General features: G+C 36.2%; 3 protein-coding genes and 1 long non-coding RNA gene across 10 annotated transcripts in view; 1 reads left to right on the forward strand and 3 right to left on the reverse strand.

Annotated features, from left to right (window-relative positions):
* sema3fb (sema domain, immunoglobulin domain (Ig), short basic domain, secreted, (semaphorin) 3Fb) overlaps positions 1–24,928 on the reverse strand; it is a 135,404-nt gene that overhangs the window by 79,753 nt on the left and 30,723 nt on the right. The window lies entirely within an intron of this gene.
* Positions 1,576–15,042, reverse strand: LOC141376650 (uncharacterized). Its single transcript, XR_012387277.1, has 2 exons — positions 12,476–15,042; positions 1,576–2,902 (listed from the first exon to the last, which is right to left on the reverse strand). It is a non-coding gene; the product is annotated as an uncharacterized lncRNA (long non-coding RNA).
* Positions 3,277–8,088, forward strand: zgc:112970. Of its 3 annotated transcripts, XM_005168529.6 has the most exons (15): positions 3,277–3,461; positions 3,696–3,838; positions 4,030–4,249; positions 4,370–4,445; positions 4,702–4,988; positions 5,072–5,125; positions 5,203–5,291; positions 5,525–5,581; positions 5,683–5,888; positions 6,007–6,106; positions 6,371–6,527; positions 6,620–6,717; positions 6,810–6,957; positions 7,334–7,454; positions 7,540–8,088. In XM_005168529.6, exons 1-15 carry the CDS (start codon positions 3,390–3,392, stop codon positions 7,827–7,829), a joined length of 2,118 nt encoding a protein of 705 aa, XP_005168586.2. In that variant the 5' UTR covers positions 3,277–3,389; the 3' UTR covers positions 7,830–8,088.
* On the reverse strand, positions 7,900–12,111 carry zgc:174680. Of its 2 annotated transcripts, none has more exon segments than NM_001114562.1 (8): positions 7,900–8,258; positions 8,557–8,830; positions 8,980–9,090; positions 9,408–9,499; positions 10,610–10,655; positions 10,811–11,493; positions 11,644–11,670; positions 11,921–12,111. In NM_001114562.1, coding segments are annotated over 8 exon segments (1,515 nt in total). In that variant the 5' UTR covers positions 11,993–12,111; the 3' UTR covers positions 7,900–8,048.

Raw genomic sequence — 24,928 nt, forward strand, 5'->3', positions numbered from 1 at the left:
ACAGACTGAAATTGAATGGCATGAAATGGAAAACTAAATGAAACAAACAGAACAAAATTAAATGAAACTGCACGAAATGGAATGGCATGCAATAAAAACAAAACAAAATGAAACAAAATGGCACAAAATAAAACAGCATGCAATGGAACAAAAACTAGATGAAATGGAACAAAAATGGAACCAAATAAAACAGAACAGAATAAAATGAAACAGAATGAAACAGAACGGAAATAAATGGAACGGCATGAAATAGAACAAAAAATAAATTAAATGGAACAAAAATAAAACAGAACGGAATAAAATGAAACAGAATGAAACAGAACGGAAAGAAATGGAACGGCATGAAATGGAACAAAACAAAATAAAATATAACGAAATGAAATGGAACCATATGAACTGAACAATACAAAATGGAATGAAACAGAATGGAAAGAAAGGAAATGAAACAAAACAAAACGGAACGGAATAAAATAGAATGAAATGAAAAGAAATGAAACAATATGGAAAGAATGAAATGGAATGACATGAAATGGAACAAAACTCAATTAAATTAAATGAAAGAAAACGTAACAGAACGGAAGGAAACAAAATGGCATGAAATGGCATGAACAAAAATAAACGGAATGGAACAAAATTAAATGAAATTAAATAAAACTGAATGAAACAAAACGAAATTAAATGATTTAATTCATTTAATGAATTACTTTAATAAATCAATTAAGTCAGTGATTCAGTGACCATTTCATTCACTTATACCAAATTTCAAATGGAATATAAATCACACACTGAAATGTGTATTGAGTGCTCTAAACCAAAGTTCTCAAGACTGGCCACTTTGAAAGGGTTTTCACAATGAATGATTTTGAAGGGTACAACTGATGGACAACATAAACCTTTGCACATGGAAGTTGTTTGGTGTCACACACTGTATTACATTTGGAAGGGCTCCAACCCTATGCACTAATCATTTTGAAGACATCACTTCTCCTTAGGGTAAGGGCATAGGGATGAGCCCTTTTCTAAATGTATCATTTGATTTAAACTGAATTATTTGAATGATTCAATGACTCGCTAATTAAGACAGTCATTTGTGACCATCTACTGGCAGTTCAGCGTTATATTTATCCTTGACCAGTAAAAGAAAACACACGCTGCAAAATAATTTCATTTCCGCAATCAGAGTTATTTTTTTTTTTTTGAAAATTTTCACAATACAGCAAGTTTTCTCAAGCAAAACAATACCAGCATAAACCAGCATATGCTCATCTAGTGGTTGGACCATTGCCAAAAATGCTAGCTCACCACAGTCTTTCTGGTTAATCTGGTTGACCAAGGTTAATGTTGTGGGAACGAAAGACGTCTAACAGACGATGTTTTTAGATCAATCCTTTCAAGGGTCTCTCTTGTTTTAGGTATACAGAGCATCCCGATTAGCTTCCAGCAGGAGCGGGTCATAGGGTTATCACAGCAATGTCTTCGGACGTCCAGTAGGTCACAGGCTTTCAAACCTCAATCTATGATGGCAAACATACACTTCAACAACATGCTCTTGTCTACTGGTGATAAACAGACTCCATTGTTAACTTTAGCTCCAGATAACCAGAATACACAGTGCTGCAAACACTGCAATGTGCCAAACAAAACCACAGACTAATGAGAGGATTTTTATGAATTATAATGCTTTCATTCAGACCAAATTTATCCAAAAGAGTTTACAGATATCATACTGAACTCTCACGTAAACTGACTGATATGTCAGAAGGTTTGGCACTTGCTATACATTTTCTAAAGAGAAATGCAAAGCAAAAAGTACTGCTTTTGATTTCCTCGTTCCAGTATGCCTGAGTGAATTGCTATAATAAGGATCATATTTTAATAGCAACAAAAAAAAAATTCAACCCTATTGCCATTTCAAAAAGTGAGCTTAAAATTAGAAATAGACAGTGATGGGAATAAGGGCACTATACATAAACGGCGTTACCAATGGTGATACTTTTTTCAGTAACGAGTACTCAGTTCCTGCAACTTATACCAAGAAAAAAAGAGTCTCTCTGAGTCGGTGACAAGTAATTCTAGTATAATGAAGCATCTCACGTCATCACATGCCGCTACAAAATTAGTGGCTATGCAGATGCTAACGTGAGCTTTGGTATCAAAGTAGGAGACGAAGCCACGACAGTAAAGCAAATAAAACTTAACTTTTCTCCACTGCAAACACTTATTACACAGACAGAATTAAACAAAATAATATCCAGATATATAGTTGAAGACATGCTGACTATGTCTCTCACATTGTCCAACAACAACATTAAAATAGTGTAGATTATTGCGCAATGCTTTATATTTATTTATAGTCATTTGACAAATTAGATTGGTAACGCAATAGTTACGTTCTCTCAAATTAGATACTTTAAGTAACTAGTAACTTTAACTAATAACTCTTTTTAAAGGAATGTGTTCAACACTGGAATTAGAGAAACATATGTTCAAGTGCATAAAGCACACAAAGATGTAATTTTCAAAAATCAAATGAAAGCAAAATATTCCTCTAATTACTGTATATAATCCTTTATTGTCTTTAGTTTAACATCTTGTGAATTCCCAGAAAAGTTTTGATGGGTGCATGCTCTAGATTCAACCCAAGCTCATTTTGAAAACTTAGCCTCACGGACGTTTCTGGAGACTGCGGTTTACATGGCCGGAGTTATGTATGGCTGCATTTTGTTTTTTCATGCAAATGCTATGGGGCGGTGTGACGTCGCTCCTCTTTGCGCTCGTCGGCTGACGGCTCACCTCCGTGTGGAGGGCTTTCACTCAACGGTGGCTTTTTACGCGAGAACAGCCCGGGCGCGAACGGCAGACGTGAGAGGCGTTCCAGACGCAAAAAAGCGCGCACAGCGGCCTCTCTATGGAATCATTTTTGTGCCAATAAGAATGAACGTAACTTTCTAAAACTGAACGTAACTTTCCAAGAAACGATCAAAAATATGCCACTGCAAAAAGAAGAAAAACACAATGAAAACAAAAATATGAACTCAGTCGCACGAATTTAACATGCTCTTCAAATATGCTTCATTCTTTGTTAATGATTTTCAAAGAATCGTTTTCGTGAATCATGGATTTTGAATGCGTTGCCACAGTTTTCGCTTACGCTTCGTAAATTTTCGTTTGCTGTTTTGGCACAAACTTCTCGTGGGGGCGGGCTTAACAGCGATCTACACTGATTGGCTAATGAGCTTTTGATGGACAGTTGCTCTCTGACCCGGAAGCACAGACGGTGACGTCAGTGGCGCGCATATCGGAAAGTTGTTGCGGTGTGCAATACGTCGTGCTTTATGTTAAGTATTAATGTTAGCATTTTACCTACGGTCGTCTCTTAGTTTCTAAAGATGACCTCCCGGGAGAGACACGGAGCGGTGCCATCATCTTCCACCTCAGCTTGTCCCTCAGGGCAGCTTGAAGTAAGTTCGTGTTGCTAAAGTAACTTTTATCAATAACAACAATAAAAGTTTTATTCATGTACAGTGTGCAAGTTATTTTGCGGGTTATTGTTGTTATTCACAAGTTTGCAGTGCACTGATGTTATGTCATGTAGTTTAATTGTTTTAATTTTAGGTAGATTGCTGTATTATACAGTTATACTTAAGGACGTGTCATTGTAGTGCAGGTATCAAACTGGTCTTTATATTCTACAGCAAGGCATTAATCTTGGTGCAGATGCTGCATCTGCAGCTGTACATAACATCCTTGAAATTCTTAACCAGTCGCTCGGGAAAACCAGCACAAGGCAGGGTCAGCACTCGGGACAGAGTCAAACAGTGGACCAAGAGATGGCCAGGTTTCAGTTTTGCAGTCATGACAATAACAAATAGCAACACTTTCTATTTATAATACATTTTAACACTATACATAGAACAGTGGTAGTAGTTAGGGGCTATTTTTGAGGTTTTGTTGTGTTCCCAATAAACATATCCATGTATTAAATATAATTCAATAACGTTAGTAATTTTTATTTTCAAATTATTGAAGGTCTTTCCCTGGATTTTTTAAGCGTGGTTCAAAAAGACGGCTACCCAGCTTTAGCAGACCAGCGAAGCTCAACAAACTATGGAAACCTTTTGTGTTTTCAGTGTTTCTTTTGAGTAAAAATACAGACATGGTCCCTTCATCAGCTGAAGAGGTGCAACTTTTGCAAGCTGGCTTGGGTAAACGGAATGTCACTATGCCTGATGACTTGACACATTCACAGGTGATGCATGTTTATACGCCATACGTTTATTAAACAGCTTTGCCTATTAGTTATAAACAACTGTATTAATAATTATTAACAATAATTATTTTCTAATCTGAAGTTGTCTGTGTATTTTAGGTCTCTAGCCTGTTCAGTGATGCATACCCAAAAATGAAGTCAGCATCTGGAGGCTGGCTTCTGTACAAAGCAACTGGTATGATCTGTGCAGTAACACAAAGGGACCTGTTTTACATTATCACACAGTGCAAATAGTTTTGTGAATTTCATTTGTTTATGTACATTTTAAAACATAAGAAGATAATTTTTAGAGTTATTATTGCATGAAAGTCTTGCTTTATTATTATTTTTATTGTCAGTTTATTTTAATATGTATTTTTTTTTTTCATTTTGTAAACAATCTTAGAAGGAACTATAATAACAAAGTAGCACTTGCATTTTTATTTATTCAGGTGGACAGGGAAGACGAAGGTTAAATTTAGTTCCTCCGGAGTCTGAAGGATACAGTGGCAGCACAATTAGAAGTGCAACTGCAGGGGGAAAAACAATGTTGTATATTGTTCCTTTACAAGATGAGTTTGACCTGTCACCACTACCATCTGATGCCCAGGAGTTCTCTCAGATGCCTAAAGCTGAATGTAAGAAATGCTTCAAATCTATGCCACTACAGATTCTTGCTCTGCACATAAAGGAATGCAACACTGCTGAATATGAGACACTTACAGACTCAGAACCAGAGGTAAGATAAGTTGTTTAAATAAACCTAATGAGTATTCTGTAAGATTCATGTGGAAATATGTCAAATGTTTTGTCTATTTCTAGCTGTCCAATCTACCTCCTGATTCACCCGATTTATCTCCTGCTACTGAAGAAAAGGTAATCACCCAGTTGCTTGGGTTGACATTATTCTTACTTCTTTTAATGTGGATTTTACATCATTACATGCTTTTTAGTCAACAGAGGCAAAGTGTCCTGTTTGTCTGCAAAGTTTTCCTGTGATGGAGTTGGAGCTACATGCCAGTTTTTGTGGCGATTTAGATAGGTAATGGTAATGCTATGAACAGAATCAACAATGTAATCTTGTGGTGCATTATGTGATATGCTGCCTATGTCCTGTTAGTTAAAGATTATGAATGTTCCAAGTTATGTTTACAGTACATAGCAGTTGACATTTGTGGCATTGTGCATATTAGTTTCTTATTAAATCAAAAATGTTTGTTTTACATAACCACTGGTTTACATTTTCACTGGTAAATGATTGCATTCTCTCTTTAGTCCACTTAACTGTCCAAGCCCTGATGTAATGGAGCCACAAAAAGAAGAAATGTCATGGTAATTGTATGCAATATTTTAATTAATAAAGTACTTTTAAAAATAACTGGTATATCACAATGCTGTCTAAAACACTCTTATTTTTTTTTACAATTTGACAGTGAAGAGGATGTACTGCGATGGATAGCTGCACGTGTTGACACCACTAAAGAATTTAGTATCTGTGTGTCCAGAATGAACCTCTTAGAAAGAGGTATGTCACTGTGGAAGCGTCAAAAGCTCAGCTCCCCAATCAATACTTTAAAAGTTACATTCTTGGGAGAGGCTGGAGTTGACACAGGAGCTCTGCGTAAAGAATTTCTGACCGGTGAGGATTTTTGCATCTGATACCTTTGATCACAAAACATTTGCAATGTTAATTAATATGTTCTGGTCAGATTGTTTGGTGTCTTCATATTGGAATTTTGCTAATTTTTTAACTATAGAAATGATTAGTGGTATAGAGACTCGGCTTTTCGAAGGAGAGGATGGTAAAGGAAAAATGCCAAAGTACTCAATAAATGACCTTGACAATGGCCTATTTCGGTAAGTGTCATTAAAGAAAGTTAATAGAACATGGTTTGGATTAGACTTGCATGAGGAATTTGTAAATACAGGAAATTAAGTACTTCTTTTTTTCTGTAGATAAATATAAAGGTGTTTTTTTAACATTATCTTATCTGTTGTATTACACTCTCTAGTGCCATACAACACAAATAACAAAGCATAGAAATGGCTCCTACAATGAGTTGAAAATGTACTTGCTGACTGTTAAAGTTGTATTTCACAATTTTGTTGTTATTGTTATAGAGTTGCTGGGGAAATATTTGCCGTAAGTCTCGCGCAAGGTGGTCCAGCTCCACGATTTTTACAGGAATGGTGTTACAATTACCTTCTAAGTGGAAACCTTGAAAACATCACGGTGGATAATGTTAATGACATGGAATATTCACCACTGATTAAATTGGTATATCTGAAAACAATTTGTAATTCTGTAGTTTATTTCTGTTGCCATGTACCTTTTATAAATGTTTCAAGAAAATCTTCAATTCTGTCTAGATCGAGGAGACTTCAGACCTGTCGAAATACAGTGATCAAATAATGAGCTGTGGCTACACTGGCCCTATAAATGAGCAAAACAAGGAGAATATAAAGAGGTATCATGTTATGCATTCCTTAAGTCTATATTCTAAACAATGCAAGTTTAATAATGAGATTGTAAAACAATGTTTGTTTCTGTTCTATAAAGAGCAATTGCAATGCATGCCGCTGCTCGACGGACTCATATGCTTCAACAGCTCCGTGAGGGTCTGCAACTTTACCATCTAGTGGATATCATGGAGAAGAACAAAGAAGTTTGCCGTAGCCTCTTTGTTTTTGAAGGTGGCAATGATCAGGTGAGGTGCATAACTTTTGTAAAAAATGTTGAAGCAGTGGTTCTCATTTCAGGTCTTGGGGGCCCACTGTTCTGGGCTGCGTTTTCCAAAAGTATTGTAAGTTGATGTTAGAACCAATGTTACCAATGGAACTATGATCAACTTGTTTTTTTTTACGCACCTGATTCAGGTCATGAGCTTGTTATGAGACCACTCCGTGAACTAAACCAAGTGTGTCAGATGAAAGAAACATACAAAATGTGCAGTGGGTCTGCAGAACTGGAATTGAGAACCACTGTGTTAGAGAAAATATTTGAATGCTGCATACAGAATGCTCTTTAGATGATGTCTTTATTCCCCCTCTTAACTTACCTTATCATCTTTCTTGTTTTTCCAGGTGGACTCTCAATACATCGTATCACATCTTGACCCCAAAATGAGTGAGAGTGGCACTCTGAAGCACAGCAAAGAAATGCAAATCTTGAATAACTTCCAGGATTTTCTTATGGAACTCGAAGGTAAGTTTGTTGTTATTCCAAAACGTTTGAGAGGCAGATGCTTATTTTTAGAGCTTAAATAGACAATGTATGTTTACTGCCCTAGATGGAGATCCTGAGGATGAGGAGGCACTTTGTGTGTCAAAAGTAATGCAGTGGCTGACTGGTCAAGCACACGTGCACCTGCTTCTTTCAGAAAGACAAGCTTTTAAAATCACTGTTCTATTTGACCATACATGCATGGAACGTATGCCAGACCACAGAATTTGCTACCCTGTGGTCAGTGCATGCACCCAGACAATCACATTTCCCACTGCACATTCAACAAGTTTAAATGAATTTAAAGAGAACATGAAAATTGCAGTGCAACAGGGAGCTTACTTTTACAGGGTTTAAAACAGATTTGTTAATATACTCCTTTGTCCTTTTAATTGGACTTGGAGCTTTTGAAAAAAGAGAGAGACACTACACTTAATCATTTGTTTTATTTTCGAAAGAGTGGCTTATAAGATTTCAAAACATTGTTATGACGTAAGTTTTACATAAACATTACATGTGTATTCTTGTAAATTCAATTTCTGATGGAACTACATGTGTTTTTGTATGTTTTCCTTGTTAAAAGTGAATTGTTAAATAAAGCAGTCTTTGAATAATATCAAGTGACTGGACATAGAGCTCTCGGTTATTCAAAGATGATGTCAAGGGATCAATTAATCCCTGCAGAAGAGCAAGGCTCTGTTCAGATAAAGGGCATTGGATCTCTGGAACCACCACACCATCTTCTGGGTCAGTATCAGTTTGCTGTTGGCACAAATGCTCTAATGTCTGCAAAATCAAAGAAACATTAAGTAGGTGAAAAAGTTGCCAGCTCTTTTGAAATAATGTCAATGATTTTTTATGTTTAAATCTGGTTTTAAGATGTGTTTTTAATTTATACCCATCACAAGTGATAAAGTTAGGCAGATTTAGATTTATTTTAAGTCTGCTACCATGCTTCTGAAGCGCTTTTGTTGTAATAAAGACATTACGTTAAATACCGTAAGATCCACACAAAAATAATTTAAAATTAAAAAAAGAAATGAGGGTGATGAAATTAAGAATTTTAGAGATGAACAAAGAATACCTCTACATCTGGCTCAGTCACTGGTGTCTGCAACTTTCCAATGTACCAAAGCTGATTTGGTGAAAGATTTCTTTCGGTTCTGATAGGATGGTTGTTCCAGCTCCCAATGAAGCACTTCAGGTCAGATTTCAGCCGTGGAAGAATTGTGTAGTGCACACAAAAGAGGTGTAATTCATTTGATAAATCAAGCACTCCATCTTCTACCATTGCATGCAGGATTTCATAATATTTTGAAGTGACCGCTGACCAAACATCACACCACAGGCGCTCAATTCTTAAAAAAAAAAAAAGATTTTTGTTTAGTATGCTTACAAAACAGCAAACAGACTATGGTATAATGTAATGCCACACATTAACATGTCCGAAAAAATGTTATCAAGCTAGTGGTTGTTGGACCCCAACAAAAATAACATAAAATAGCACCTTTGATTGTGAACGCTTTTTCCGGCAATGAAGCTACCTCGACCAGTTCCTCGTACTGAGAACATGCAACGCGCAATGTCCACATTTTCAACTCCCTGGTCACCACGTACTCTGGAAAAGATTTAGGGAATATTCATTTAAAGTTAGGTTTCATTCAAAGAAATATTTGCAACTGGATATTAAAGTCATTAGCTTTGAAAATGTATAAACATAGGTCACTTTTTGTAAAAACAGAACACTGCAAGATTTAAAAACACCATAACTTACATTTGTGAAGTATTCAATATATTAAAATTCACTCAGTTCTTTGAATTTGCTTTGTGCAAATATAGTACCACACACTGATATCACACAACATGTAGTTAAGATGTTGACTCTAAAAAAGACTAAGATATTACATAAACGACACGTATTAACAGTGTTCTTACCTTGAAGGCCACCCATGTTTGTGAACACCCTCCAGGAAGAATAAGAAAGCAGTTGATGCCTTGTTATTTTCAGCAGCATCAAGGTATAGGATCTATAAAAAAGGGGGTTCAGGAGAAACATTTAAATATACATTTTAAAAAATTCACTTTAAACATACATTGTACAGACCAGTGTTGCAAGCAGTATCACATATCTATTTTGCCCAGTTTCTCAGACAAGCCTTGTCCCAGATTTCTCTCTTCTGCTGATCATTAATGAAGATATTTTTAAGAATGTTGCAAACCAAACAGTTGACAGCAGCCACTGATTTCCAGAGTAGCTCCTGTAGATCTGTAATTAAAGCTCCTAGATGTTGACTGATGATTTCATGCAGTAATCGCCAAAGTTCCAGTTCTTGCTAAGCAGTATCCAGGAGGTAATCCAAATGTAACATCAATGCCTACCATCAACTGTCTGTTTACCCAAAATATCTTCTTTTGCATTCAGCAGAAAAGAGAATCTTAGGGGCCATTTACATTATAACGATAACTATAAAAAATAACGTTTTGAAAATCTTTCATAATTCAGGAGAATAGCAGGGTTCACACCATAACTAAAACGATAATGATACAGAGAACAATATCTTTGGGATCACTTTCAAAATTTCTTCCAGCTGATGAATGATAAAACTATACTATCAGACATTTTTTTGCCAGGTAACATTTGACTATTGGTGATCGTGCTGCGGGTTTTATGTCTGAATTAAAGACTGTAGTGGTCAGAAAGCAGTGTGTTTTCTGTGAGATATTATATATGTAACACTTGACTTAAGCAAGCTGGCAAAATATATGCTTTACAGCTTGGACAATTGAGCATACCTTCAGCCAGCAGAGAGAGAGCATCCAGTCTTTGCTATCATATTTTGGAGAAAATACATTTGAAAATAAAACGAAAGCTTCAGCAGCAGGTCATCTATATTCATTTTAGTGACTGGGAACACTGCAACGCACAGGCTTAAAATAAACAATGTTACTGTTTTTGTTCACTGGTGTAGATGCATATAGAGTTAAAGTTACAGTTATCATTATAATTATTGTTAAAATGTGAACGGCCCATTACAGGTGTTTAGGTTTGGAACAAGTGGAGGCTACGTAAATTATTTTTGGGGAAATATCCCTTTAAGTTTCAAAACAGAACAAAGTCAAAGCTTGACAAACAGTACCTTTCTTGAGAAACCATCAATCCCACCAAATATCACAATATTGAATCTAGAAAACAAAAATATAAACAAAAGACTATGCTGTTTGTTTGCAGTCATTTTGTTTAGGGTATTTCTGAAGGCATGTTTAATGTGTGTACATGTGTCATTGTATAAAGGAAAAGATGAGATTTTCTGTATATGTGTACGTGCAAGTGTGCTTACGTGATTAGCTTATGATTGGTGTCCACATGAACTAGGGACAATGGTGCAGGGACAGAGTAACTTCTGCGAGCTATAAAACCAAGCTGAACCATTCTGGCCAAAATTCCAGCTCCATCCACCCGTTGCATAGATGCCTTCATTCTGTTCCACTGTATCCGGTGCCCTCTAGCCAAAAGCTCCCCTTTCATTAGTCTGTAGCCAGCATGTGGCATTCTTATTTTTATTGATCTCACAACATGATCAAGTTCTTCATCTGATATGTTGGAATAGCAGTCTCTGACAGACAGGGCGTGTTCCTTCAATCTTCTGTTCATTGTTCTTCTGGAAACGCCACAAATCCGAGAAAGATGCTCTACAGGGAGGGCAGTATGAAGGAGTTCCTCAAGGTCCTCTCTTCTGATATCCAAACGGGGGCGCCCCACGTTTCCCCAAGTGCAGGTTACAATATCAGATGCAGTTGTTGAATTTTCTTCAGAACTTACATTTACATTAATTATGTTTATTAGCTCCTGTAGACCTGTAATTAAAGCTTCTGGGATGTTGAGATGATTTGATGCAGTAATGGCCAAATCCAGTTGCTGTTTAGCAGTATCCAGGAGGTACTCAAAGTCTAAAGTTTCATTCCGAGAAATCAAGTTAAACTTTGTCCGCATACGCTGTAAAATGTCTTCTTGCACTTGTTGCTGCAGGAATAAACATTACCAAGTAAGCATTAATGTGTAGTTAAAACATTTTTGAACAGCTCCTAGAACATTTAAGCCAAGGTAAGGACTAACAAACCAGTTTTACCATAATTAAGCTTTAGAATTTATATGCAATCATTCAGTGCCTACCTGGAAAAGTGACATTTGTCTTCGGTCCTGACCAAGTAGCATTAAAAGAAAAGAAGGCAATTAGGCAATATCTATTTATATTGACATCTAACGGTTATACACTGTATCTTGATATACATTACACATTTTTACACAATAAACCAAAAATGTATAACGTTTCTAAACACAACATTTAAACAATAAAAGTGTTTAAAAAGCCAGAACTGTTGCACACTGTACATGAATAAAACTTTTATTGTTGTTATTGATAAAAGTTACTTTAGCAACACGAACTTACTTCAAGCTGCCCTGAGGGACAAGCTGAGGTGGAAGATGATGGCACCGCTCCGTGTCTCTCCCGGGAGGTCATCTTTAGAAACTAAGAGACGACCGTAGGTAAAATGCTAACATTAATACTTAACATAAAGCACGACGTATTGCACACCGCAACAACTTTCCGATATGCGCGCCACTGACGTCACCGTCTGTGCTTCCGGGTCAGAGAGCAACTGTCCATCAAAAGCTCATTAGCCAATCAGTGTAGATCGCTGTTAAGCCCGCCCCCACGAGAAGTTTGTGCCAAAACAGCAAACGAAAATTTACGAAGCGTAAGCGAAAACTGTGGCAACGCATTCAAAATCCATGATTCACGAAAACGATTCTTTGAAAATCATTAACAAAGAATGAAGCATATTTGAAGAGCATGTTAAATTCGTGCGACTGAGTTCATATTTTTGTTTTCATTGTGTTTTTCTTCTTTTTGCAGTGGCATATTTTTGATCGTTTCTTGGAAAGTTACGTTCAGTTTTAGAAAGTTACGTTCATTCTTATTGGCACAAAAATGATTCCATACCTCTCGCGGATTCGCGAAAACAAAAACTGCACAAATAAGTACCTCCCAGGACGTATTTTGCATTGCATTTGAACAGCAAAAAAAAAAAAAAAAAAACGATAATATGAATTTGTTTTCACCAGTTGAATTTGGTAATCGTACGATGTCTAATGTGAAACATCGCAATGGACGATGACGTTGTGGTGAATTAATTATTTATGTATAATTAATTAATTAATAACAAATTAATCATTTGTAGCCAACCGTTTTAAATACTCGCATAGTCTTTGTTTTACCCATAACCGAATCATAAATTAATAAAGATAAGCTACACACAAATCACCACCTGTCAATCACTTTTTCTGCGAGATTCTGGCATGAATAGCCAGAGTGATCTGTGTTGTCGACAAATGCGGTTGGTAAAAAAGGTCCACAATCAACAGGTTCTGAGATTTTCGCTAAAATGACTAAGTACAAGCGTAAAAACGAAAGGGTAAAGCAGTGTACTGACACTGTGACACATTACCAGATAGATTCAAAAGACTGAAGAGTGGTTAGATAGAGACAAGGTGAATTAAATATCATGTTTACAACTATAGTGAGACGCAATCCAGTGGTACATCCTTGATAAACTGTCCGATGTGCACTGCTCTCTGGGGTTTTGTGCTCAAAGCACCCGCTGACTGCTGGAGCTCAGATGCGCGTGTAGGTTGCAGCGCATGACAGAGTGTGTGTGTGTATGGTCAAGTGATGTGTGTTTTCAGAGATATAGTGTGGAAGGAGGGCTTTTAAAAATGCTACAGTGTAGGTGAAGACTTATTTTAAAACTAAGACTTATTAGTGTAAATGGGGCCATGTGTATTTTTTGCGAATGGGGAGGAGATCGCAGTGCCAGCTCAGCAACATCCATTGATGATGGACGATGGTATCGTCTATTGACCCTAGTTTTTTATGCCCTCTCATTAAGTTGAACTATAGTTGTGGCAGGGCAACCTCACAAAAGCTATGGATCATATTTCACCACGTTCAAATGCATAAATAAAATGTCTTAAAAAAGAAACCAGAAGTGGAGAACAAACTTCCAGATACCCAATACGTTTCTCGCACTCCACTGAGACTTGGATCCCTAACAAGCCCAATTCCTCCCACAGAAGTGCACTTATAGGCCTGTTCTCAGGAGAGGAACGCTGGGAAGAGAGAAAGGCTCATCCATCATCAGAGGTCTGTCCGGCTTAACCAGGCCTCATAACTTCCCAGTGCCGAGCAGTGGTGTAAACTGTTCCCTCCCAGCCTTTTATCATCCCAATCCCTGCCATCCATTCTCCATATCAGCCATTAGGAGTAGCCTTGGGTTGACCTCACACTTCCAATTAATAACAAAAGAATAAGTCAACACCACCTTTCTTAAAGTGCAGGCACAGACAGGAGGCTTCATGCAGATGTAATCTATTACCCAAGGTGCACTGGGAGTACAATGGTAGTTATGAAAAAGAGGACAGAAAGAAACATGTAGGAGGAGATTGTGTCCGCATGAAAAGGTACAGTTCCCTCGACTCGCTACAGGAACAAAAGGAAATGGAAGCCAACCGTACAAACTCAAAACGCAGCATTTATTTTTAAAGATGGTGAATAATTTAGGAATGATTATCCAGAAGTAGAGATCTGAGGAAATAAACAGGAATATTTCTTGACAATGTTGAGACATCTCTCCAATCAACTGCTCATTTACGCTCATTAAAAATTGAAAATTTACTCACCATCACAGGTTTCAAATCTTTCTTTTTCTATTGGTCACAAAAGAGGTTATCTTGAAAAATTTTAGAAACCTGTAACCATTGACTTTCAAATAAACACTATGGAAGTCAATGATTACAGGTTTCTCACATTTTTAAAAAGAACGTTTATTTATCAAAATTAAGTTTTCAAAATTACTTCTTTTGTGTTCAACAGAAAATAAATTTCTTAAGCAGGTTTGTAAAAAGTGAAGGCAAAATAAATGATTACAGGATTTTCAGTTTTGGGTGAACTATCCCTTTAAATGTCACATAGCAACAATTTAAGTATGGAGACATGGTAAAGTTCAAAGCCAGCATCGGAATAGAGAAGAAATTATTGATTTAAGTGACTTTAAATTTGGTTTTAAAAAGGTGTTTTCATGCAGAACCATAACTAGTTTTTACAACGAATTTTTAAAAAATAAAGATATTTAGTGAGCAGCAGTTCTGGAGGACAAAATGTTTCACTGATGTCAAGGAGAAAGACCAGACTGATTCAAAGCAAAAAAAAAAGGCGACCATAACTTAATTAACCACTTGTTACAACAGAGACCCGCAGAGGAGCATCTCTGAACACATGACACATCAAACCTTGAAGCAGATGAGCTACAGCAGCAGAAGAAGAGCAGATCAGTTGGTGAATAATTTAGGAATGATTATACAGAAGTAGAGATCTGAGGAAATAAACAGGAATGTGTCTTGACAATGTTGAGACATCTCTCTAATCAACAGTTAATTTATGGGATAGTTCACCTAAAATTAAAAACAAATACTTACCATCACTGGTTTCAAACCTTTATTGGCTTCCTTTATCTGGTGGTCACAAAAGTTGTTTTTTTTAAACCTGTAACCATTGGCCTGCAAACAAATACTATGGACGTCAATGACTACAGGTTTCTCACATTTTTAAAAAGAACTTTTGTGTTCAACAGAAAAAAAGAATCTCAAACTGGTTTGTAAGTAAAGGGAAAGTAAATGACGACAGGATTTTCAGTTTTTGGTGAAATATCCATTTAAACATCACATAGCAACATATTTATCCATGTAGATATAATGAAGTTTTAAAAGAGCATCAGAATAGGGAAGAAATAATTGACTTAAGTGACTTTGAATGTGGCTTTGAGAAGATGTTTTCATGCACAACACTCGCTAGTGTTAACAAAGAACATTTTTTTAAGATACAAAAGATATTTAGTGAGCAGCAGTTCTTGGGAACAAAATGTTTGATAGATGCCAAAGTCGAATGATCAAACTAGTTCAGGTTGAAAGAAAAGCCTGCATCTCTGAACGCATAACACATCAAACCTTGAAGCAAATGAGCTACAGCAGCAGAAGAAGAGCAGGCCGATAACACATAGAAACACTCAGAGTCTATGCTTCACTCAAGCTCATTAAAATGGGAAAATTATAGACTGGAAAAGCTTGCCTGGTCTGATAAATCTTAATTTCTGCCACATTCCGATTTTAGAGTTAGACTATAGCATAAAATACAAGACAGTTCCTCTTTTAATTTACACCACATGCTTTTTGCATTTTACAAAGGTTAATTTATAGATTCTTATCAAAAAATAGAAATTAAATGCATGTAAATAATTTCCATAATATTGATTCTTGATAGTTAAATAAACAAGAAGCTCCAAGAATGCATAATCGTGCCAATCAATGCCATGAAAAATATGATTCAACAGTCTGAAACTGGCAATTCCGAAAGCACCAAATCACATCTTAAGAATTCACAAAATATATATTATAAAATAGGTATTTTTATCTGCATGTAGCCTAAAAAAAAAGATTAATTAGATATAACTTGTAGTTTGACCGACAGTAACCTCTAAAATATTTACTAAACATCCCTCAAAAGACTAAAAATGTATAATTTATTTTAATAAATGAGATGTAATTTAAATACGTTCATAAATACATGTATAATTCCCATTCTGATTTTATCACTTGCCCGCAACACTTTAAATCTCTCTGGTACATTCCCAAGAGGTTTAGACCAGAGCTTAGAGAACCAAACTCTATCTTCTGCTGTCATCTAGGAGCTCTGACATTAATCCTTTATGAGAAGGAAGGTCAGAACTGCAGCCCTGCAGACAGGAAGCCCAAAGCATTCCCCCCAAATGCATTGTTGGACCATAAACTTCACTAAAAGTCCATTCATTGTGTTAACATCTAAAATATATATTTTTAAAAAGTCAGGCAGGGTACATGAAAATTACATTATATTATATTTTATTACATTATTATATTATATTATATTATATTATATTATATTATATTATATTATATTATATTATATTATATTATATTATATTATATTATATTATTTTATATTATATTATATTATATTATATTATATTATATTATATTATATTCAGACTTGTGCCTTCAGAGACATCCAGCCACAGCCAGGCCTGTCAAAGATCCCAAAATATCTCCGCCAACTCATAAAGCTCCAGCCCCTCAGGCTCAGGTCTCACACGTTTGGGGTGAAAGATAAACAACGAGGCGAAAGAGTGACAGTCCAATAAATTAACACTCATCTAAAAAGGAGCTCGTTTATCTTTACCATCTTTCCCCTACCAGCAATTTCAACCCTCACAAAGCCTCCAACCTGTCAAAGCTCATTCCAGTTACATTTGACGGACAGATGAAACACCCAATCACGCTTGACTGGCAGGCAGGACATCCTAAACCATGACCTGACGGTTGACCTCTCACCTCTGGCAGTCTGGCTGCTAGACGGCCATAAAATGAAGACATGAGATACTGCTGTCTTTCCCTTTTGCATATTCTTCGGTTAGGGTCTCAGTTAACAGGGAAATACGGGATGTTTTCAATGAGAACCTTGAGATCAAAGCTTTATGCTTTAAGTGGCAAAGATCACCTAAATGTAGGGCTGCACAATATATCGTTTCAGCATCGATATCGCAATGTGTGCATTCGCAATAGTCACATCGCAAAGATATGCAATGTTAAATCTAAGGGTGACCAAGAGCTACAGAATTGTATTTAATTACTGTATTTATATGTAATTTATATGATTTATGTAATAAGAAATTGTTTGTCTTGTTTCTAGTCCAAAAATCTAGATTTTTTGCTTATTTAAAAAAAATGTTTCATGGATAAACGATATTATATCGAATCGCGATAAAGTATATGTCAATGACAATGATAGGCTCTAGACTTTTTTACTCTAAATTAATCTAAGAGTCAATCTCACAGCAGACATGAGCAACAATAGGAAGTGTGTTGATATTAAAGATGCACCAAACTTTCTGCCACCAAAAATGTATCAGCCGGAAAATATGTTATGCTTTTCAATGGATTCTCAAATTTTTGTGGCTTCAGTCATTGTTGGGGTACTCTTTTAAATCTGGAGGCATTGACAACTGATATGGAAATATATATTTTGTTATTGTTCAATACGGAAAATAATTATCGAGACTGCATTTTTGCCATATCAGCCAGCCTTATTTTCACATATTTCTTCTGACGGTGAAAACTTGCTTGCTTTAGGAATGTTTAGATATATGGTCTAGAAATAAAACAAAATAAGAACTAAAAAAGTGAGAGCAACAAATAATAACTTGATCATTTGGAAAAGTGGCAGAAGGTTGATTTTTCTAATGAATCATCTGTTTAACTGCATCCCAATCATCACAAATACTACAGAAGAACTATTGGAACCCACATGGAGCCAAGATTCCTACAGATATCACTCAAGTTTGGTGAAGGAAAAATCATGGTTTGGGTTGTATTCAGTATGGGGGTGTGCAAGAGGTCTGCAGAGTGGATGGCAAGATCAACAGCCTCAGTATCAAGACATTTGTGCTGCCCATTACATTATAAACCACAGGAGAGGGCAAATTCTTCAGCAGGATAGCGCTCCTCATACTTAAGCCTCCACCATATCAAAGTTTCTGAAACCGAAGAAGGTCAAGGTGATCCAGGATTGGCCAGCCCAGTCAACAGGCATGAACATTTTTGAGCATGTCTGGGCTAATATGAAGAAGGAGGCAGAGAAGATGAATCCAAAAAATCTTGATGAACTCTCGGAATCCAGCAGGAGCGATTTCTTTTCCATTCCAGATTCCAGATGACTTTATTAAAAAGTGATTTGAGTCATTGCAGAGATGTATGGATGCAGTCCTCCAAGCTCATAGGAGTCAAACACAATACTCATTCTTTATCCACTGCAGCATGACTTTATATTATATACGGGACATTAATTCTGTTAAGTGACAAGACTTTTGTCCAAGCAAAGTCAGCCCTTACTGTTCAAATTAAATATCAAGGCATGATCATATTTTATTTTGGTAAAACAAGCGTAATCTAGGAGTTACAAAGAGGTACACACTGTACACAAAGATACAAAGAAAAAAACAAGCTTTCACATTATCATCTTAAACTCGTCAAAGGAAACTATCATCAACAAATCATTATGCGATGACATTTTATTTTTTTCAGAATTAAAAGTGAACTGTAATGAAGTACCTAAGAATCTCCAAAGCCCATTGAGTTTCACTGGAGGGGAAAATGAGCGTTGTTCCTAAATCTCGGAGGCAAAGATCTCTCTATCTGGGTCTCTGGTCACGGTTCAGTAAGATCAAGCGCAGAAGAACCGCCCTTTTTCTCACACTCCTTTGTGGGCTCCAAGTTTTTGCGAATTAAGCATAAAATGAGCGTAACCGGCTCCATTGAGAATGCCCCCTTGTCCAGCCAATGAGATTAATGAAATTCCCACACAGTGCCAAAGCGAACAAATACCTAGCGTCAGTGAGTTAGCCATTAATACGGCTTGTTATTGTTGGCTTCGGTTTTACAACAAAACAGAGAAAGCCTCATAAAGCTCATACATTTCCATCACAACAGTCATATTGAGAGGCCACGTTGAGCTAATCTCTCTGATTACTGTCAAACTGACAAAATCTAAATGCATTTCTGATAACAGCCAAGTGTTTCACCTGAAAACTAACCAGATTTGACTTAAATTTGCAGCTTGTGAAGTAAATTTCTGGCTGCAAAACCTCAAACCTACCAAGTAATTTTATCTTGCAATATCAGCAAATCTACCTGTAATCGTTCTGATTTTTTCAGCTACATCCTCAAGTCAAGATAGCGGAGCTCAAAGTTGGAAAGCTCTCTTGCTCTAGGTAATATGCTAATCTGATTTGGGGAAGAGCCAATGATGGGTTTTTTTTCTGTTTGTTTGTTGTGTTTCGCTAGACTTTTTCTTCAACATCTTATCCAGAGATAACAGCCAGCGCTACAACGAAGTGAAAGAGAGAGACAGCCGAGGTGCCACCCCATGATGTTCAGCAGAAAACATTTTAATTGCTTTAGCAATTAAGCAAGACGAGTCAAAAACCAAGCATGCCTGAAAATTCCCACAGCTAGACATTAATCTACCTCCTCAGGCAAATCTGTTCCTCAATGGAACAAGCAGAAAGTGAGAGAAGAAGGTGTTTGGTTTTCTAAAAGAGTAGAGAAATTAATGAGCAGAGAACTGAGCTAATCAGTGTGTGATCTCTTTGCATTTAAAAATTCAAATAAATACAATTTCAGACCAAAAAATGTAGTTGGATGTAACCTGCCAGTGATGTCAACAAAACAAGGACTAAGGCTGCATTTACACTGCAGATCTTGATGGTTAATTCCGATTTTGTGACTGTATCCAATTTTTTTTTTCTGACCTGCTTACATCATCCTTTAAAAGTGACTCTTATCTGATTGTCTGCATTTACACAGCACACGGCAAATGTATGGTGGCCAGGAAGTGCAAAACAACATTACAAAGTTTGAAACACTTACACAAAGCTCGAGACAAATTTACATTTTGAAAAACATGTTTACCTATCGTCAGACACAATTACATAGGAAAAACTATTTTACAAACGACGAAACAAATTTACATTTTAGAAAACAAATTAACAAGACGCAAAACACTTTTACAAATACAGTTACAAATTAAATTTGTTTTGGGAATTGTAAAATTGTTTCAGGATTTGTAAAAGTGTTTTGCATCTTGTTAATTTGTTTTCTAAAATGTAAATTTGTTTTGAAGTATAAACCCGGCTTAAGGAGTCAGGGTGGCTGGGGGATTCTTCAAAAATCAAAGATGGCTAAGGTGAGGAGAGCACACTATTTTTATGCCTTTGGATTAATCTGATTGGTTGGTCATGTGCTTGTTAATGTGAGATCAGCTGTGGTCAATCATAAGATTGTGATCCTCTTGAAATTTGTTTATGAAACTTTACATAAAATTGCAAAAACTGTCCCAAACAAAACTGTTTTTATCTAGGTTGGTTTTTTAAATAATTATAATTTAACCCTAAACTAAATGCATTTTCATAATTCTAGTAATTGATCTATTCCATAAGAGACTGAATATACATATTTTGATGTTATCTGTACCTTTATGTACAAAGCAACAACAAAAAATGTTATTTTTTTTACGCTGGAGATTTGCTATGAAAATGTCCCTAATGCTGCCATAGACTGGTGCTCTCTGCATGTGTGTTACTGAGTGAAAGCGCACACAGAATACAATCCGGGTGGTATATTTAAGAGAGGGGAATGGTATCAGTCTCCAGCATCTTGTTCAGCAGATTACAGCACAAAGCATTTCATTAAAGGGATTAAGTGGTAATTCAATCCTCTATGGATTCACTGCAAGCTCAGGCTTATGGATCGCAAAGAGTCTTTTGGCTGAACATCTCTAAAGCGTGTTTTCCTTTAGCCCACTGTACATACAATATACAGCAAACTCATGACAATTTTCGGTAAAGACAATATGAAATTTACTATTTATTAAATCCAGGCCCAAATATTATTGTGCTGGGAATTATTGCTTTCATGCATAAAAGTATTTATGCAATAACAAGTAGGGATACACAATATGTTGGCAGCCATATCCTTATCGGTAGATAAATGCTATTTTTAATGTTATCCTTATCAGTCCAATGTCAAAATTAGGACGATATCTTTAAGCCGATAGATTACATAATTGCACAGAACTGCCTGTCTCGCGCATGCATGGTAATAACTAATAGTAATAACTCAATAAGTAACCATATTCTTTATCATTGTGAATGTGTTTGATTTGAAAAGAATTAGGGATAAAAAAAAAAACTTAATAATTAAATAAAAAAAACTATTTAGAATTTAATCAAATAATAATAATAGTAATAATAATAATAAATAATGATAATAATAATAATAATGATGATAATAATACTATTATAATTATAATTATAATTATAATTATAATTATTATTATTATTATTATTATTATTATTTGTTAACATACAGTATGTATTCAATTTGACAAGAAAATACTGTACACCAACAAAGCAATAGACCTAGAGTTTGTACATTTTTAAGAATAACACTCGACTATGGGAGAGAAAGTGTTCTTGCTCAAGTCAAACATATAAAAGTGTGAACTCTAAATCAAGTTGGACTCGATCAGGGAACTCAACTGAACTCAAATCCAAAAGCAACCCTCCGTCGCTGCTCACAGCCGAGCCATTATAAACACAACTGGAAATAATGCATTCACCTGCACATGGAAACAAATGAAAGTCTATGCAGAGCAGCGTACTGAACAAGCCTGAGCTGACAAATTTTAAACACATCAGACGTTCCGTGACTGCGGCTTTGACAGTCAAACGTGATGTGATGACCATTAAACGGTCCAGGATTTGCATGCACTCTTAACCGAGGGTTGTCAAAACTAAGAGCTGAATCATAGAAAGGTCGTCCGCCTCGCTGAACTTGAAGTTTCCAGATATTAATTCTGTCACAGAGTAAAGAGTGGTGTCGACCTTCGGCCATAAGATCACAGCTTTTTCCTGCATTTTAATGAAATGCAATAAATCAGAGAAGTTGAAGGTTGTTAAAGTTGCCTCTTAGTTGTCAGACGTGCCAGCTTTGTAACTCCAGACAAACTGTTCGCTTTTTCCAGGTTTGGATCAGGACCATTTTGGCACAGTGAGATCTGGCACTTAATGTTGACGCTGGGCTGTTACGACTGGACAAATGTGCCTTAATCTAGAGCAGGTTTATGCTTCAGGTAAGAGACTTAGAGGAAAAAAGCCCGGCTGGAAATTTGGCACAAGCACATGTTGTGATTAACATAATCAGTTGCGACAAAAGACTTAGAGACTTCCTTACACAAAACAAGTCCAACCGCCTCCGTAATTAATTTGACTGATACTTTCTGATACTGATACTTTTTTTGCAGATATTTACCACATATATTCACATATATAGTTTAAAAGTACCAAAGCGGTTGCGTTTGTCCATATTTTCCCCAACATTGGTGTGTAACCCAAATACTGTATTTCAAAGGTCCATTAAAGGGATAGTTCATCCCCCCAAAAGTGAAAGTTTACTCACTATTTACTCAACCAAAAGTGGTTGTAAATATTTTAACACAAAGAAAATATATATTTTGAAACATGCTAGAAACTTGTAACTATTGACTTTCATAGTAAGAAAAACAAATACTATGAAAGTCAATGTCTACACGTTTTAACCATAATTTATTTTGTGTTTAACAGAATGAAGAAACCCATAAAGGGTTGAAGCATGCAAAGGTAATATTATTGGGGTGAACTATTTAATTACAAATGCATTTTTTTTGAGTAAACTATCCCTTAAAGTAAACTAACTAAATGATGATTAAACTTGAAAGGCAAGTTTATTCATAGCACATTTTATACACAATAGTAATTCAAAGTTCTTTACATAAACAGGAATAAATGAAACAAGTCTAAGAAAAAAAAATGCTAAAGAACTGATTAAAAAGAAAAAAAAGACTAAATAGTGTTATCTGTGGGACATAGCACAGTGCTCATTCAGTAAAGGCACAGCTAAACAGATGTGTTTTCAGTCTATATTTAAATGTGCCTAATGTTGGAGCACATCTGATCATTTCTGGAAGCTGATTTCAGCAGCGGGGGGAAGTTTATTTGATCCTTATGATCTGAGTGATCTGTTTGTATTCAGTCAGCATATCTGTAATGTACCGACTTAAAATGTTTTCTGAATGTAACTAAGAGCCAGTGTAGAGACCTGAAGTGTGAAATGTTTTCATTTTCTGGTTCTGGTCAGAATCCTGGCCGCAGCGTTCTGGAAGAACTGTAACTGTCCGACTGTCTGCCTGTCAGTGAGGAGTCCATTAAAGTAATCCACCCTGCTGGTGATTAAAACAAGTCCTCAATGGAAACAAAGCATCTAATTCTTGCAATGTTTTTGAGAAGGTGGTAGGCTGATTTAGCTACTGCTTTGATATGACTACTGAAACTCAGATCTGATTCCAGAATTACACCAAAAGCACCAAAGCTCCAGCCCCATAAGACAACACACCTACACCCCTGACCACACCCCTTTTTATATCTCTGCCACTAGACCCTCCCCTCAATTCTGATCGGCTGCAAGTGTGTTTTGGGATCATTTTTCAGATACTGCTTAGTGCACATGAATTGCAACACATACAAAAAGTAAAGGGATCATTCACCCTAAAAAAAAGGTATTCTGAAGAATGTTGGAAAAAAGCAGCCATTAACATCAATCAGTCAATGGATGTTTCCCAGAGATGGGTTGCGGCTGGAAGCGCATCCACTGCGTAAAAACTTGCTGGATAAATTGGTGGTTCATTCCGCTGTGGCGACCCCAGATTAATAAAGGGACTAAGCCAACAAGAAAAATGAATGAATGAGTTACAGAAGCTGAAAACAAGAAAATGTGTCTGCAAGAACAAAAAAATCTGTTACAAATTTAAATATGTCTAATCATTTATTAGCATTATTATTATTATTAGTGGTGGTAGAGACGGTATTTGTAGTAGAAGTACTGGTAGTGGTATTTATAAACTAAAAGGATGCACACACACTCACACACGCTCAAACATTGCCTGGCTTTTTTCCTCTGACATTTACGTTCCCCTGGAGTGTCATTAGAAGCTGCTGAATCTCTGTTCATCATTGTTTATCTCTACACTGCTAATTAGTTAATCAATTAAACTCTGCGTCACTGGGATGAGCACTGCTCTTTCTGCCTTCATTGATGATCAACATTATGAACAGCACTGGAATAACATTGTACAACATGACCAAGCATTAAGCAATAATCACATTGCTTCTTTGTTTTGTTGCCGTTTTGCCTTAATCGGATAGTAAAATGAAAATATACTCAACATTTACTCTCCCTCAAGTGGTTTACTCACATTTATGAGTTTCTTTATTCTGTGTAATTGAAAAGAGATGCTGAAAGATGTTAGAAAACAGAAATATAATCGTATGGAAAATCAATGGTTACCTATTCTTAACATTAAAGGGCACCTATGGTAAAAAAATCTACTTTTCAAGCTGTTTGGACAGATCTGTGTGTTGGTATAGTGTATAGACCGTCATACTGGGGTGATATGAACACACCCAGTCCTTTTTTTTTCAATTTAACTACAAAAAAAAAGGGTCGGCCAATTGGAGCTGTTTTCAAATCGATCGCACCATTACGTAGGTGTGCGATCCCCCTGCCCACCGAATTGATCGACAGCTGCGCGCATTAATATGTTCCGGTAGTCACGTGTATATGTCAACAAGACCAGACAGACATACGCAAAGCAACCGGGAATAAAAGGTCTGTTCTGTTCGCTAGGATCAGCAATCATCATCAAATGTGATTAAGA

The sequence above is a fragment of the Danio rerio genome, chromosome 11 (assembly GCF_049306965.1).
Source record: "Danio rerio strain Tuebingen ecotype United States chromosome 11, GRCz12tu, whole genome shotgun sequence".
NCBI lineage: Eukaryota > Metazoa > Chordata > Actinopteri > Cypriniformes > Danionidae > Danio > Danio rerio.

Excerpts from the sequence above, each read along its gene's own strand:
- zgc:174680 (XM_073915384.1), bottom strand. The coding sequence starts at position 11,992 with ATGACCTCCCGGGAGAGACACGGAGCGGTGCCATCATCTTCCACCTCA. Across the intron at positions 11,494-11,643 it reads GACAAATGTCACTTTTCCAG|CAACAAGTGCAAGAAGACAT; the intron begins GTAGGCACTGAA and ends TTATTCCTGCAG. Across the intron at positions 9,500-10,609 it reads TTGATGGTTTCTCAAGAAAG|ATCCTATACCTTGATGCTGC; the intron begins GTACTGTTTGTC and ends CCTTTTTTATAG.
- zgc:112970 (XM_005168529.6), top strand. The coding sequence starts at position 3,390 with ATGACCTCCCGGGAGAGACACGGAGCGGTGCCATCATCTTCCACCTCA. Across the intron at positions 4,989-5,071 it reads TTACAGACTCAGAACCAGAG|CTGTCCAATCTACCTCCTGA; the intron begins GTAAGATAAGTT and ends GTCTATTTCTAG. Across the intron at positions 6,718-6,809 it reads AACAAGGAGAATATAAAGAG|AGCAATTGCAATGCATGCCG; the intron begins GTATCATGTTAT and ends TGTTCTATAAAG.